The sequence below is a fragment of the Chrysochloris asiatica genome, unplaced genomic scaffold, assembly GCF_000296735.1.
Source record: "Chrysochloris asiatica unplaced genomic scaffold, ChrAsi1.0 scaffold00031, whole genome shotgun sequence".
NCBI lineage: Eukaryota > Metazoa > Chordata > Mammalia > Afrosoricida > Chrysochloridae > Chrysochloris > Chrysochloris asiatica.
This window is the reverse complement of record NW_006408549.1, coordinates 4,384,850-4,402,646: the sequence shown is the minus strand read 5'-3', so window position 1 is coordinate 4,402,646 and position 17,797 is coordinate 4,384,850. Positions and strand designations below refer to the sequence as shown.

The 17,797-nt window shown below is 39.1% G+C and overlaps 1 protein-coding gene across 1 annotated transcript in view; it reads left to right on the top strand.

Annotated features, from left to right (window-relative positions):
* The window catches only part of CPQ (carboxypeptidase Q), a 577,066-nt gene extending 560,774 nt beyond the window's left edge, over positions 1 to 16,292 (top strand). Inside the window, exon 7 of the mRNA XM_006859198.1 lies at positions 16,129 to 16,292. Coding sequence (XP_006859260.1) covers positions 16,129 to 16,292 — 164 coding nt within the window. The remainder of the gene's footprint in view (positions 1 to 16,128) is intronic.
* The last annotated feature ends 1,505 nt before the right edge of the window (positions 16,293 to 17,797 follow it).

Sequence of the window (17,797 nt, the reverse complement as noted above, 5' to 3'; positions counted from 1 at the left end):
CTTCTGTAGTTGAAAGAAAGCATTTGCATTGAATAAGTCATTAGTCTTGAAAATTCTGTCACAGTCTCCAGCATTGTTTCAATCATCAAGGCCATGTTTTCCAACTACTGATCCTTCCTGTTTATTTCCAATTTTAGCATTCCAATCACCAGTAATGATCGAGCCATCTTAATTGCAGACGGCATAAATTGGTAGAACTCTTCAATTTCATCATCATTGTTTTTAGTGATAGGTGTATAAATTTGAATAATAGTCATATTAACTGGTCTTCCTTGTTGTTGTTGTTGTTGTTAAGTGCTATTGAGATGGTTCAGATTCATAGTGACTCTGCTTAGGGTTTCCAAGGAGCAGCTGGTGTGTTTGAATCACTGACTTTGCAGTTCAAACTGATCTTGTGGTCCAGTGATTGATTATCTTACAGAGCCACCCAGGACTGTATGGATATTATTCTACCACAGACATCATTGTACTTCAAGACAGATCTTGAAATGCTCTTTTTGAAATTGAATATTACATCATTACTCCTGAATTTGTCATTCACGGCATAACAAAGCATATGATTGTCCAATTCAAAATGGCCAATACTAGCCCATCTCCGCTTACCAAAGCCTAGGATATCTGTATTCATATGTTTCATTTCATTTTTGAAGACTTCCACTTTTCCTAGATTCATACTTTGTACATTCCATGTTCATATTATTAATGGATGTTTGCAGCTGTTTCTTCTCATTTTGTGTTATTCCCCATCAGCTTTGTAAAGATCCTGGAAGCTTTACTCCATCCACTTCATGAAGGTCAACTATATTTTGAGGAGCTGCTCTTAACCCAGTCATATTTTAGTGTCTTCCCATCTGAGGGGCTCGTCTTGTGGCACTGGATCAGACAATGTTCCATTGATGTTTCAGTGACTCACCATCCAGAAGTGGTATACCTTTCCTTCTTCCTAGTCTTAGTGTGAAAATGCCACTGAAACCTGTCCAGCAGTGGTATAGCTTCAAGCAGCAAAGTACCATGCAAGCTACCACAGTATAACAAAGTAGTAGATGAGTAGTGGACTATGGGATTATATATCCATTAATGAGCATATGGAGATGCATTAGAAGCAAGGGAAGAATCGGACTTTGGAACTGCACATGTCAGACATGAAGCATAGTGGAAAGACTTTTCAGAAAGCACAGATTGATCTGAAAACCAAAGAGGGGCATGATATGGCATCTGAGGAAGGCAGCTTCATAGAATTGCCTTATTGCTTCAGTCTCTGAGCCCACACCTCTGGCCATTATCCTTAAAATTCAGCGCAAGGTCAAAAGGCAGAGTCTTCAGATCCTCTCACTAGACTTTTGCTTATAATCATCATCGTTCCCTTTAAGCTTAAGCTTACTCATCTGTAAAATGAGGGTAATAATAATTATAGAATCACTGTGAATGTTTAATTTGGTAATGTATGCCAAATGTTTAGTTCAGGCCATGGCACACAAAGCACTTAGTAAATCTTGACTATGGCTCTGGTTATGATTTTATTACTTTTTTATTATTAAAACATATGTCATTGGGCTCCTCACCATGAGGAAATATTAAGCAATATGAGAGAGTGCCTATTGAAGACTTAATAGCAAGTGGGGAAGGTAAGACTCTCTCTCAATACAAGTACTGAGTTGGTAAAGGAGTTGAAAACATTGCAAATCTAGGCAACCACTGATTTGCCTAGAGCTGATGGGTTGTTGTTAAGTACCATTGAGTTGGGTCTGACTCATAGCAATCCTGTGCAGGGATTCTGAGGAGCAGCTGGTTGGTTTGAACCACCAACCTTGCAGTTAGCAGTCCAGTGCTGATCCTTCAGTGCCATACAGATGAGTGGGAGGGACATGAGTGAAGTTTTAGCAGTGATGAGAATGTTCTACATCTTGATTGTTGTGGTATTAAACTGATGTATGCATTTAACAAAACTCCTGATGTTTGACTGGTGTTATACCAGTGCAGGAGGTGAAGGAGACTTTGCTGAAAGAATTGCTGGCCCTTGCCTTTGTAACACATTGGAGTTGATGATAATTCCAACCTGTTTTCTATCCTGCATTCTTCTTACTTCTCACCAAGGCCTAGCCACATCTGTATAACCCTAGAAACAATAAGTAGGAGTGTTATGTCCCAACTTCTGTACCATGTGAAACAATCTATGTCATCCTATAACATTCTCATAAAATAATTTCTTTTGCTTTAAATTCAGGAACTTGACAAGAATGAAGCTTTTCTCTTTTTAAGTTTCATCAGCAGTCCCAATTAGTTTTGCATGTGCTCTTGTATATTCCAATCAACCTCATTTCTACAGAGAGGTACTACACTGAAGGAGCTCTGGCGGTGCTGTGCCTTAGTTTTAGGCTGCTAACTGCAAGGCTGTTGGTTCAAACAAACCAGCACTCCTTTGGAGAAACATGAGATTGTCTGATCCCATAAAGATTTACAATCTCAGAAACACTATATAAGGTTATTGTGTTTTGGAATTGACTTATGGTAGTGGGTTTGGGTGGGTAGTCCACTAAATTGAAAATCCCATGAGAGCAGAAACCTGACCAGTAAGCATACCATTGTATCCCCAGAGCCCAGCAAGATACTTGGGAGTAAGAGCTCAGTAAGTAACAGTTAAATAAACACATGAATTCCTTCCCAAATGCCTCTTATGCAAGTTGAGTTTGAAAGAATCTTTAGTGGCTGCCTTGCTATGCTGAAGAGTGAAAGGTTAATATATTGCAAACCTAATTGTGTTCATTCTGAGTAGTCATTTAACCTATTTACAGCAATGTGAAGATTATTACTAAGCTGTATGAAATTAAACAAGAAATAATTCATGCTTCATGTTCCATATCCTTCATAATGAGGTCTTTTTACCAGTTTAATTAGTTAGTGAAGGACAGCATACTTTCCTTTCCACCTTTTGTCAAGAATTCTAAAGGCTTTAGAGAAATATGACTCAGGAGGTGAAACAGCAGGACTCGTGGTGTTATTTATAAACTCTGTGCTGGAAACTATTTCCAGGTCTGTAGCAGAGAATCTCAAGCCCCATTTACCTTACCCCATAATTCTGGAGTTTGAGTGTCAATGATGGAACACTTAATGACATGGTACCCCACAAAGTAGCATTAGCTTCCTTTAGATCATCATCAGCCTTTTTTCTTTTCTATTTTTTTTTAAGAACACACAGAAATGTGTAAATTGCAGTTTATCTCACCACAGAAGCATTTAATCAAATGTACTGTAATTATATTTTGGGTGGCTACTGAAAATAATCACTGTTTCTTCATTACAAGGATTATCCTAAAAATTACATTAATGAGTATCAGCCATAAATAGCATTGGGAATTTAGTTGCATTTCAATGTTAAATTTGCATCCCAGCCTGGTAGAGCGCCTATAAATGGATTGCCATCGGCCAGGATCTTTTCACAGGCATTGGCATTTAATGAGTATTCCTTGAACCAACTTTTACTTTAAAATGTATTTGCATTAAAAGCATATTCATTTCACAGGCTACTTCTTACACATTTGTTTTCCTTTATTTGGGTATTTACAAGGTTTTTCATGTTTAGCTCATTTACTCCCTCACTGCATAATGGTTCTTGGAAGGTTATATTTTAAAAGGTTTAGTATCAAGAAAGCCTTCACATCCCTTTAGATAGTCAATTAAAGGAGCCATATTTACTGCCAAGTAGGAAACTGCCAGGCAACAACAAAGGCGATTTGCAAAAGTAAAATAAAAGTATGACAAAAAAACTGAGTCAACATTCACCAGATTTGTTGCCATTGTCAACATCTAACTTGAGTCCATTTTCAAGGTTAGTGGCTAGTACAACCTGTTTCTGTCCTCCTCTAGTTCTTTCCTAAAACAGCTGATTTTGGGGGAAACTCACTAATATTTTACAGCATCAGCCAAATAGTTTGTCATCTTTCTTTCTTTCTTTCTTTCTTTTTTTTGTAACCATCTGCCTTACACAAAAGCATGGACACACTTATTTTGGATGGATTTGTGCTGACACATATGCAAATATGGAGACTAGAAAGGAAGCCAGATGTTTTCATTCCCAGATCCATTTTCTGTTTCTTGATCTGAGTGAATTCGATTCACATGACACCATTCTAGTTTTCTGCATTGTTGTTGTTAGGTGCCATTGAGTCGATTCTGACTCTTATCAACCCTGTGTAGGGTTTCCAAGGAGTGGCTGGTGGGTTTGAACTGCCAACCTTGCAGTTAATAGTCCACACTATTCATGGTATTTAACATTTCAATATATATTTTAATGCTGCATTGCCTATCACCTGTGGTACAGTTTCTTGTGATCCTACCTTGGTTCGTGTTCTTATTCCACCCAATCCACTTCTTTGTACAGACAGCACACCAAGTGGAATGTCTGTCTGCTTTGGCATCAACCCTAAAATTATTGGGTACACTTTCTCTAAAATAATCCCATCTGTCTTTACAATCCAGTATCATAGATATTGCAAGATAGACTTTTGCAAGACCAACAACTTATTCATTGCTAATACTTATTTTTAATGCATAAACACATGGACCTCACCAGATAGAATATGTGGGAATCAAATTGATTACATCTGTGAGAAAAGATGATGGAGAAGCTTGATATCATCAGTCAAAACAAGGCTAGGGGCTGACTGTGGAACAGATCACCAATTTCTCATATGCAAGGTCAGGCTAAAGTTAAAGAAAATTAAAACAAGTTCATGAGAGCCAAAGTATGATCTTGAGTATATCCCACCTGAATTTAAAGTCCATCTCAAAAACAGATTTGACACATTAGGCATTAATGACCAAAGACCTGAAGAGTTGTGGGATCACATCAAGAACATCTACATGGAGAAAGCAAAAGGTCCTTAAAAAGACAGGAAAGAAAAAAACAAAAAAACAACTAAAATCAATGTCAGAAGAGACTTTACAACTTGCTCTGGAATGTAGAGAAGCTAAAGTAAATGGCAGGAATGAGGAAGTAAAAGAGCTGAACAAAAATTTCAAAGAGCAGCTCAAGAAGACGAAGCAAGGTATCATAATGCAATGTGCAAAGACCTGGAGTCAGGAAACCAAAAGGGAAGACCATGCTCAATATTTCTCAAGCTGAAGGAACTGAAGAAAAACAAAAATCAAGCCTTGGGTTGCAATACTGAAGGATTCTATGGGCAAAATATTGAATGATGCAGGAAGCATCATAAAAAGGAAGAGATACACTGTACCAAAAGATTTAGTCTAAGTTCTATCATTTCAAGAGGTACCAAATGATCAAGAACTGATGGTATTAAAGGAAGCAGTTCAAGCTGCACTGAAGGCAGTGGTGAAAAACAAGGTTCCAGGAATTGATGAAATACAATTTAAATTTTGAATACAAATTAAAATGTTTCAACAAACGGATGCAGCTCTTCTATGCCAGGGAATGTGGAAGACAGCTTCCTGGCCAATTGATTGGAAGAGATCCATATTCATGCCCATTCCAAAGAAAGGTTCCTAACAATGTTAGTTCTTAACAATGAACTGCTCCAATGGAATACAGAAATCATCAATCAATATCATTAGTATCACATGCAAGTAAAATTTTGATAAAGAAAATTAAAAAATACTTGCAGCAGTACATCAACTGCAAGACAGATTCAGAAGAGGATGTGGAACTAGGGATATCATTGCTAACATCAGATGCAACTTAGTCAAAAGAAGAGAATACCAGAAAGCTGTTTGTTGTTGTTAAGTGTAGTTGAGTCTGTTCCAACTCATAGCGACCCTGTATAGGGTTTCCAAGGAGCGGCTGGTGCCACTGACCTTCTGGTTAGCAATCAAGTGCATATCCTACACCACCATACTTTGTTTGGTGTTTATTTGTGCTTTGTTGATTATGCAAAGGCATTTGACTGTGTGGATCTTAGCAAACCATGGATAACATTGTGAAGAATGAGTATTCCAGAATACTTAATTGTGATCATTATGAACCTACCTATAAACAGACCAAGAGGCAGTTGTTGGAACAAAACAAGAGGATACTGAATGATTTAAAATCAGGGAAGGTGTGTGTCAGGGTTGTAGCCTTTCATCATACTTATTCAATTTGTATGCAGAGCAAATAATCCAAGAAGATGGGTTATATGAAGAACATGGCATCAGGATTAGAGGAAGACTCATTAACAACTTGAGAGATACAGGTGACACAACCTTGCATGCTGGGAGTAAAGAGGACTTGAAATAATTACTGATGAAGATCAAAGAATACAGCCTTCAGTATGGATTGCACCTCACTGTAAATAAAACAAAAATTCTCACAATTGTTAATACCATGGACTGACAGAAAACAAACAAATCTGTCTTGGAAAACATACAGCCAGAATGCTCCCTAGAAGCGAGGACAGTGAGACTTTGTTTCTCATACTTGGACCTGTTGTTAGGAGAGACCAGTCCATGGAGAAGGGCATCACCCTTGGAAAAGTGGAGAGTCAGCAAAAAGCAGGAAGACCCCCAAGGGGATAGAGTGACACAGTGGCAACAACAATAGACCAAACATAACAAGTGTAAGGTTGGGACAGGAGCAGGCAGTGTTTCATTTTGTTGTGCATAGTTTCTATGAATGAGCACTGACTTGCTGGCGCCTAACAACAACAGTGTAATCAGTCATGAATTTATACTAACACAAACCAAACTCATGGCCATTGAGTCAATTCTGACACATAACGACCCAGTAAGAGTAAACTGCCCTATAGGGTTCCAAGACTGTGATCTTTCCGGCAGCAGACTGCCACATCTTTCTCCATTGGCTTATGGGTTTGAACCTTTAGTTAGCAGCTGGGCATTGACCACTGGGCCACCAAGGTGCCTTTATAGTGACTATGTTGTTGTTGTTGTTATGTGCCGTGGAGTCGGTTCCAACTCATAGCGACCCTATACAGGGTTTCTGCGGCTGTAAATCTTTACGGGAGCAGAAAGCCTCATCTTTCTCCTGTGGAACAGCTGGTAGTTTCAAACTGCTGACCCTGACGTTCACAGACCAATTTGTAACCACTATGCTACCAGAGCTCCTTTATAGTAACTATAACCAAGTATTAATTGAGTGGATACTAACCCTCACAACCATCTTGAAAGTTGGATATAATTATTATTAGCCCCATTTTATAAGTGAGGAAATGAAAGTGGAATGACCTTATATTATTTTCCCTAAGTCATTGAGTCATTAAGAGGAGAGTTTGAACATGAGCTCAGCTCTATCTGACTCTAAAACCCAAATAACTATCTGACTAAGTCCAACTTCTCCTTGGGTGACATTCTCAAGGGTATGACTTTTCACATCTTGAAATTCCAAACCTCCCTTGAAATTAATTTCCTAACAATGAACTGCTCTAATAATGATGCTGTGTGCTTCTCGGGCTCAATATTGGCCTTCAAAAGTAGGCCTATTCCAGGCAACTTTCTCTTTCTAAAAAGCATTTGATGATTCCCTGTTCAGAGCTCATCTACCTGTCAAAAGATGCTGTGAAATTTGTCCCTAGGGATACTTAACATTCACCTACCCTGCAATCTCAGGTGCTCTCAGAAATTGAAACACGGCATCTACCTCCATGCTGGTCTTTTAGATCAGTGGCTGTCACTGATAAAATGTCTCCTTGGAATTGCAGAGACAAAACTGCAAAGCAGCCAACAGACTGGCTCCCATGAGTCCCTCTGGTTATCAGCATTTGCATGGGTGATATCTGATTTTCTGGAGTTGTTTTTGTTTTATAAAATCTTCGTGGGAACTTAGATGATCTCTGAGGAAATGCCTTCCTTAAGTCTCTGGCTCTAAAAGGAGGCAGCAAATTCCCACCCATCCAGCAATCAAGTTCTTTCAATCTGGGAGAGAAGGGAAGTTCAGAGGCCTAAAGAGAGCATATACAAATATTTCTTGTCTCTATTTTTTCAATATGGAATTTGGAGCCTTTAGAGCTGGAATGTTCCTGTCATCCTACCATGAGGTGTCTGTTTGAAACTCTGGATGGGAAGAAAACAGTCCCCAGCTAGTCAAACTGTGCCTGCTAGAATTAAATGTCTCTTCCTGTTTCCCAATATTCACACTTCTGATTCCTCCTCCTTCATCCTCAGCAGCTTCCATTCTTTGAACCCCAGGACTCTGTCCTTCACTTGTGCACAGAATTTGACATTTACCCCATGCTCTTTGGAGTCTAGAGCATATGTTCCCCACCAGTTTCAACTAGTTCTGAAATGTCACTGTTTCTGTTGACATGATTCTAACTACTACCAAAATTAACACACAGATTTTTCCCTCCTGCATGTGAACTTGTTGCATAGTTGGATGGTTTTAAGATGGACTTCTGGCCTTCCTGCTAGGCAATGGGCTTAAGTGCATCCACATGCCTTCTAGAGAATTCCAGAAGTTGGGATGTCATCATCAGACACTGGTCCTTGTTGCTCCCCCTCCCCCCACTTCCTGCAGCCCTGACTGTCCTTCCTCCCTAACGGTCTCCTTGCCACCATGACTGTTCATACTACGTATTTTGTAGGACTTTTCTTCCAAGGTACGGCTCCAGTCATACCCTGTCCTGCTGAACACCAATCTGTTTTTAGACATTTATAAACTTCCACTGTTGGACGTCAACGTTGCCAATAATTCATTTAAGTTAGCCCTCACATCAACCAAACTGGAATATGCACATGTTCTATCCCTTTCACCTGAAATGTCTGTGCCTCAGCTCTGTCTGCTGACACCTGAGAGTTTGTGCTGGATGTTTTCTTTTATCAATCCATATCATTCTTCACTTTTCTGGATCCTGTACTTTGCCCTGAGGCTAACTTTAATGAATTACAAGAACAAGTCACCTTGCCCTCTGTCTTGTGATTGGGTTTGTGCAATGGGAAGTGCAATATATTAATGGGAAGCACCTGCAAGAACACTGATGCTACTGGTTGGCTCCCAACTTGTGCAGCCAACAACCAGCTCTTCCTTCAGGCAATCCTGTTCTATAGCTATAACTGGGTTCCCATAATAATTCTCTCAATATTTGCCCTTCAAGACTAGGAGTGTTAATGACTCCCAAATGTCACTAGCCCTGGAGTTGGACACCATCCTCTTTGGGCTTTTCTTAATCCTGGCCACTCTTTGAAATGATCCTTTCATTATCTTCTCCAAGTTACCTTCTTGGGCTGTCTCATCTGTATCCTAAAGCAGAGACCTCAAAGCCCAGCTGTCTCATAAAATGTATTGATTTCATTAATCCATTCAACAAATATATATTCACCACTGATGACACAGTGGGAAACAAAACAAAGCCTGCCTTCAGGAAGCTTACATCACCATCATCCCCCCTTACTTCCATAAAGTCGATTCTAACTCATAGCAACCCTACAGGACAGAATAGAACTGCTCCTTTGAGGTTCTGAGACTATAAATCATCACAAGATCCATAGGGGGAAAATGTATTAAACAAGCAAATACAGAGACTGCACAGTAAGGAGATCTAACCTAGTCCAGGGGTCAGAGAAAGTCATTCAATTACATGAGTTATTCACCACTTTTTTGTCTTTTTCTCACGACACCTAGCACATTTGTACTGTACTGTCCTTGTGTTTTCTTTCCCTCTGCAGAGTAAGCTTTTGAGAGCAGAGGCTGTATTTTTCTACGTTAATGTTTTCCTCGGTCCTTAGCTCACTGCTTGGAATAGTATAGAGACTTGATAAATGTTTGTCCAGTTGAAATCTTCAGAACTTTTAGGATCACAGCTCCAGCACTGAAGGTTTGACATTGAGAATGGCAGTGAGATCCTATCCTACTGAGCTTCTGGGACAACAGAAACATGTTTTACAATTTTAGAAAGAAAATTATCGAGGAAGAAGAAGCCTTCTACACACAAGTTAATGGCTTGGTGAATACTGAATGCTTAATGCACCCTGTTTGGGATATTTATTGACTGGCATTGGCACCATTAATCATTAGGGATAATAGTTGAGCTTCCCTTTCCATTTATTTTTTGCCTTATTGGCTTGCACTGTGTTTAGTAGCACCAGAGCTGAACTCAGTATGGCCTAGGAATGAATAAGCAAGAAATCAAACTTCCTTACAGGGCAAGGGATTTGGGAGGTGTCTCGGGCTAAGTTCTCTAGAGAGGAAAAAAACAGTGAAGCTTATATATGTATATATAAAGAGAGGTTTTTATCAAGGAAATGGCTCACACAGTTGTAGAGGAGAGCAAGTCCTGCAAGTCTATGGGTCAGTTGTCACACTGGCTCACATAGTTGCAGGATTGATGAACCAGTAGGCAGGCAGGTCCAGCAGGTAAGAAGACAGGCTGCTGATGACTCCCACTGGGTGCAGTCCAAAGAACCAGAGATCAGAGAATGAGCCAGATGCAAGATCCAGATCCAGAAAAGAACAAGTAAGCCTTGCCTGAATATCTAATAGACTGGAAGCAGCACGCATCCCTAAGGAAGCTTCCCTTCCTCACATAGTAGCCACTTTCTATCTGTAGTCATGGGCAAGGCAGTACCGAGTGGCTGAAGTTTGCATATCATCACTGATGTAACTGATGTCAGTAAGTTGTACAGAGGGAAAAGAGATGAATGGGAAAACGCTACCTTGTACATGGTTTTGCAAAAATAACAATGCCCAAAAATACAGTGGGCTACGGAGGCTATTTCTAATTAGAAATAACCAATCACCTCAAGGGGTTAGTTCCCTTGGTTTAAGGATTTAAGTCCATGATCTTGTGGGACAGTTCAGTATTTTGACATAATATATTTTTTTTTGTTTTGGGATGGTTTTTTTTAATGCATTAACTTTTATATATGTTGTTGTTGTTGTTATGTGCCGTGGAGTTGGTTCCAACTCATAGCGACCTTGTACAGGGTTTCTGAGGCTGTAAATCTTTACGGGAGCAGAAAGCCTCATCTTTCTCCCTCGGAACCGCTGGTAGTTTCAAACTGCTGACCTTGTGGTTCACAGCCTGATTCATAACCACTACGCTACCAGAGCTCCTTTAACTTTTATATATATATATATATATTTTTTTTAATGTTTTATTATAAATTATGTGATAGTTTATATGGGAGAACATTGGTTTTACATTCATCCTTTCATGTATCATTTCATTGCTATGGTTACAATCCCCTCCATGCATCATCAACCAACCAAAGGGTATACACTATAAGCCTGCCCCCAGTCATCAGCATACAGCCCCTCTCCCTCCCTGTGTCTATAGTCCCCAACTGCTCCATCTATCTATCTACGTCATTGCCTCTGCCTCCATCTCAGGTATCACTTCTTCTCTGGGTAGGGTCCTGCTCTCCACTCTTCTCCCTTGATGGTCACAGGGACCTCTGCTCCTAGGCTGAAAAGTTAATCACTCCCCTGCTTGCTACAAAAGGTAGCAACCCTCATAAGCAGTCCTGATAACAATTATTCACTATTGTATCACAAAAGACCCATCGACATTTCATTTCATATTATAGTTTTTAAGATGATGTTCTACCTCCTCAGTATGACAAATAACGTCTAGGGTCTTAAAAGGTATAAGCAGCCATATAATGTACAACTATTAGTATCTTTCCTATGAAACAAAAGAGAAAAAAGGAACCCCAATATTTAGAGAAGGAACTAGACTTCAGGATTAATTTTCTCCATGAATCATGCCACCGCTTCCTTGAGGCTAGAATTAGATCGTGCTCGGCGACCACTACTGACCATTCAAATCTGTAGTGCAAAAGATGAATCCTGGTAAGAAGGGAAGATAATGTCCAGTAGAACTTCAAATTCTGAAAGATTACTAAGAGTTGTAGAGGATGTAAAGCAATAGAATCTCAAATAGAGTAGAATTGTAAACTGAAAATTACTTTGGCAAACATTTTTGAATTACATGATAACATTAAACAACCACAGACTCTGTTGCCCATCAATTCCGCTCATACATGTAGACAATAAGAATGTCTACTTACCGTTGAATCAACTCTGAGTCACAGTGACTTTGCTTGGTCGCCTGTGCCATCTTCATGATCCTTGGTATGTTTGAGTCAGTTGTTGTGGTTATTTGTCAACCATATCATTAAGGGTTTCCCTCTTTTCACTGACCTGCTACTTTACCACACAAGACATCCTTTTCTAGTGATTGGCTTTTCTAGATGATATGTCCAAAATGTTGTTAGGTGCTGCTGAATCAGTACCGATTCATAGCGACTCTATGCACAACAGAATGAAATACTGCTCAGTCCTGTACCAACCTCACAATGTTGCTATGTATGAGCCCACTGCTGCTGTCACTGTGCCAACCAGTTTTATTTGGGGGTCTTCCTTTTTTTCTCTGACCCTCTGCTTTATCAAACATGGTATCCTCTCCATGGACTCATCATTCCTGATACTATGTCCAAAGTATGAGAGATGAAGCCTCGCCATCCTGGTTTCCATGGAGCACTCTGGCTGTTCTTCCAGCCCAGATTGGTTTGTTCTTTTAGCAGTCCATGGTACTTTTTACATTGAGATACAACCCATACTGAAGACTGTGATTTATGATCTTCATCAGTAAGTATTCTAAGTCCTCTTCTCTTTCAGCAAGCAAGGTTGTATCATCTGCATATTGCAGGTTGTTAGTGACTCTTCCTCCAATCTTGATGCCACGTTTTTCTTCATATATTCCAGTTTCTCAGATTATTTGCTCAACATACTGATTGAATAAGTATGGTGAAATAATACAACCTTGGTGCACACCTTTCCTAATTTTAACCATTTGATGTTCCCTTGTTCTGTTTGAGCAACTATGTCTTGATCTATGTACAGGTTCTGCATGAGCACAATTAAGTATTCCAGCATACTCATTCTCTACAGTGTTGTCCATGGTGAGGTCCATGTGTATGTTGTTGTTGTTAGGTGACATTGAGTCAGTACCAACTCATAGTGACCTTATGCATAGCAGAACGAAACACTGCCCGATCCTGGGCCAACCTCACTATTGTTGCCACGCTTGAATCCATCGATGCTGCCACTTTGCCAATCCATCTTGTTGGGGGTCTTCCTCTTTTTCTCTGACCCTCCACCTTACCAAACATGATATCTTTCTCCAGTGACTGGTCCCTCCTGACAATATGTCTGAAGTATGAGAGACAAAGTTCAGCCATCCTGGCCTCCAAGAAGCACTCTGGTTGCACTTCTTCCAAAACGGATCTCTTGGTTCTTTTGGCAGTCCATGGCACTTTCAATATTCTCCAACACCATGTGTATAGGAGTGTTTTATGTTGTTTTTAAAAAGGTATTTGTAATGAACAAGTCGTTGGTCTTGCACAATTCTGTCATGCTATTCCAGCATCATTTCTATCACTAAGACCATGTTTTCCAAAGACTGATCCTTCCTTTTGGTTTCCAATCTTTGTATTCCAATCACCAGTAATTATCAATACAACTTGATTGCATATGTGATCAATTTCAGATTGAAGAAGTTGGTCATCACTGGAGTTAGTGGTTGATATTTAAGTTTGAATTATAGTGGTATTAACTGGTCTTCCTTGTAAGCATATGGCTATTATCCTATCACAGTGTTGAACTTCAAGACAGATATTGATAGGTTCTTTTCGATGATGAATGTGATGCCATTCCTCTTCAATTTGTCATTCTCAGTATAGTAAACCTTGTGATTATCAGGTTCAAAATGGCTGATACTGGTCCATTTCTGATCACTAATATCAATGATTGTTAATTCCATTTAAATTCTGATAATTTCCAATTTTCTTAGATTCATACTTTGTACATTCCATGTTCTGATTATTAATGGATATTTGCAGCTTTTTCTTTTCATTTTGAGTTGTGCCCCATCAGCAAATGACGTTTCCAAAGGGTTTACTCCATATGCATCATCATGGTGAACTCAACTTTAAGGAGGCAGCTCTTCCTCAGTCATATTTTGAGTGCCTTCCAATCTGAGTGGCTTATCTTCCAGCACTACATCTACAGTATTTGGGTGCTCTTCATCATGTTTAAATATTCTCTATTCTGGTGCTAACAGTGTTCCAGTGCTATCCAGAGTGTCTTCAGTGACTAAGTATTCAGAAGTAGTCTTTCCTTCTTTCTAGTCTGTCTTCATCTGGAATCTCAGCTGAAACTTGTCTGCCATGGTTGACCCTGCTGATATTTAAAATATCCGTGGCATAGTTTCCAGAATCACAGCCACACGCAAGCCACCACAGCACAGCAAACTGACAGATGAGTGGTGGGTGTCCAAAATAGTCAAATTCCTACCTTCCTTGTTTCTAAGATGCATTCTGGTTGCATTGCATCTAAGACTAATATGTTCATTCTTTTTGTTGTTATATACTGTTGAGTCAGTTCTCTCTAATAGCACCCCTATATGTGGTTTCCAAAGAGCAGTCTGGTGGGTTTAAATCACCAACCTTGTGGTTAGCAGTTCAATGCTTATCTTACAGTGCCACACCAGGATTCCATTCTTTTGATAACCCACAGTATATTCAATATTCCATGCTGATAACACTGTTCAAACATATGGATTTTACATTTATCTTTCTTTTTTATTATCCAAGTTTCACATGCATTTGAGGCAATTAAAAAAACATGGCTTGGAATAAATATACCTTAGTCATTAAAGTAACATCTTTGCTTCTTAAATTTTTAGAGAGGTTGTTGATAGACGCATATAACAGAAACCTTGAAACCACTTAAATGCCCATTGTCAGAAGACTGGATTAATAAATATGAGATAATGTACAGAAATAAAAAGTGAAAATACTACAGCTTTACAAATTAATATAATTTCACATGTGGTTCATAAATCTCACACGTGGTTCAATAGAAATAGCAAGTTCTAGAAATAAATCTGGGGTATATGGTTCAAGGATCCTGGTGTGGTGCTGTGGTTTAATGCACCAGACTGCAAAGCCATTTGAACTGCAAGGTTGGTGGTTCAAACTCACCAGCTGCTCCTCAGAAACCCTATACAGGGTCACTATGGGTCAGAACTGATTCGACAACACTTAACAACAACAACATATGGTTTAAAGCAGGTATTATTAAACAATAAATCATATGCATGTAGTATATACAGATAAATGGTAAAAACTATGTATCAGATATGTATAGGATAGTAAAACTGTATAGGATAATGGGTACCTTTGGAGGAAGGAAGGGGCTTACAAAATCTGGGATCACATTAAATGGGCCTCAATATTGGTAGCATCTTTCTTGTATTGAATTATGGATTTATGAGGGGTCTTCAAAAAGGTAATGAAAAATTCCATGATATTTTTAATTCAATTTTTCCATTAGTTTTTGAAGCACCCTCATATTGTCATTTTTTATATAACTGTCCTTTATAATATATGTTGATATTTTCTACAATCTTTTGGTATATTTCACAATAAAACATAAGCAAGGTCTAAAGAACTGCAACTGAATAAATGACAGAGGAAATTCCCTGAGACTCTCATACCTGGCCTGAACTATTGAAAAGCTTTGCTCTTGAGTAGGAAGCAAGCATTTAAGAGGAACAGAAATATCTGCTGGTGCCCTTGGAAGTTGCTAGGGAAATTCATGACTGTGTAAAATAAATGAGTGATTTGAGAAGGACACTTCAGCAAGGAGTCCTGGCTTTCCTTTGTATCTAGGAAAATACATAATTTATACCCTTGTGAATAAATATGATGGCATCTGTAATCGTTACTTAAACAAATCAAGGTTTCATTTTCCTCACATAACATAACATAACAGAAGTAGGCAATGTAGGCATGGTTCAGGTTCACTGGGTGAACAATATTCCCAACCCAGGCTCCTTTTGTGTTTACACGCTGTCATGTTCAGTGTGGGGGCTTTCTATCCCATATTGCTCCAGACATCTCCATCTATCCTTAATGCAGCATGTAGGAGTTTCTTCTTAACTCTTTTGTCATGGTTTTCCTAGAATTTGCCTAGAGCCAGCCACCCCTATCCTAGTGGTTAGATGGTGTCACGTGGCTATTTCTTGCTGAAAGGGAAGCTAAGAAGTAATTCTTTTACAACTGCAGCCTGTCCAGTTGGAACTGGCAAGATTGAAGTGGGGATGGATGTCACAAGTAGTAATGCAGCAGCCTTTTATCAAAGCACTACACTAAGAATGACTTCTCTCTACTCACCAGGCGCCAGTCTACTTGATGACCTCTATAAATACTTCTCCTTCCATCACTCCCACGGAGACACCATGACTGTCATGGATCCAAAGCAGATGAATGTTGCCGCTGCTGTCTGGGCTGTTGTATCTTTTGTTGTTGCAGACATGGAAGAAATGCTCCCCAGGTCCTAGGAAGAACAAGAAAGAAGACATGCTCATTCTTTCTAGCCAGGAGTCCTGGTCTCAGCTTTAGGAAGCCTGCCTTTATCTCACAATTGCATTTGATTTGTCTCCAATGCATAACCCATTTTCAGGTTTTTTGTTATCATCTTTCTTGATTTTTCTGTTTCTAGAATCAGAAAGTAACTCCTACCCCACTTAGAATTAGCATGTGATTGCGATCACAGTGGGGCAGTCTTTATACCACCCATAAAAAAATAGTCTCTACTTTGTAAATAAGCACCGAATAAATCTTTGGAAAGCCTCTGATTTTTATGTTTATTTATTAAATCAAATGCTGTGCAATCAATGTCTGTGTTCAATGTTGTATAGTGAAGGAGTAAAGGAGGTGCATGGTTATCGTATGATCTTAATTGAATGTAGAAGGAATTTGGTTTTCTAACCTGCACACTTTTATATTGCTTCCATTCTTTAAAGAAGACACAGATTTTATTTTAATTAATAGAAAAAATATAGACCAATTGGTGTAACAATCTATTATGTATAAGCTAATTGCCTTTTTAATGATGAATACTAGGGTCTGTCATTAGACAAATTATAATATCATTTTGCATTTATTTCTATTTTAGATATTTCACCCCAAATTACAAAAACATATCACATTTTGATCAATGTTGAGGCTCAAATAGACTGAATAACTTGTGTAATATTAGCAAACAAAAACTGTGATCTTCGGCCAAGGAAAGTAGCCCTGAAGGAGAGGATACCAGGGACAGATGAGCTAAGAAGGGGGGTATTTACCTGGAACAACCTGAGATAATGTGGATTCATTATGATTTAGGAGGAACTGGAATTACAATGAAAAAGACAAGGTCCATAACTAGGGTGACAAAGGTAAGCATGAGGCGAAGTGAGGCTGGACGTATCAAAGAAGATTCTTCTTTGATCAGCAGTCAAATCATCAGTCAAAAGTGTCTGATAAAAGAACAGAGGTTCCTGTAAATCTTTACAGGAGCAAAAATCTCATCTCTCTCCTGTGAAATGGCTGGTAGTTTCAAACTACTGACCTTGAGGTTAGCAGCCCAACTCATAACCATTACACTACCAGAGCTCTTTGGGAAAGAGATTGTTTCTTCAAAAAATAGTTCCGGTGAAACTGGAAATCCATTTGCAGAAAAATGAAACAAGACCCATATCTCAAACATGTGCAGAAACAAAATCAATATGGATTAAATACTTAAATGTAAAACCAAGAACTATAAAGATCGTTAATGAAAAACTAGGGACAAACTAGGGGCTATGATACATGGCATAGATACACTGTCAAATATAACTAAAAACACAAACAGGGGAGAACAAACAAGAAGGCGGATCGGGTGGACGTATAGCAGAGAGCTCCACCAACAACAACACAGAATACCTGACCAAGCAGGCTCAGGGGATGTTCCCAGAACTCTGAACCACATATAAAGGAATACTTAGAAGGTTGGAAGGCTCACAGCTGGGGGAATTTGTGG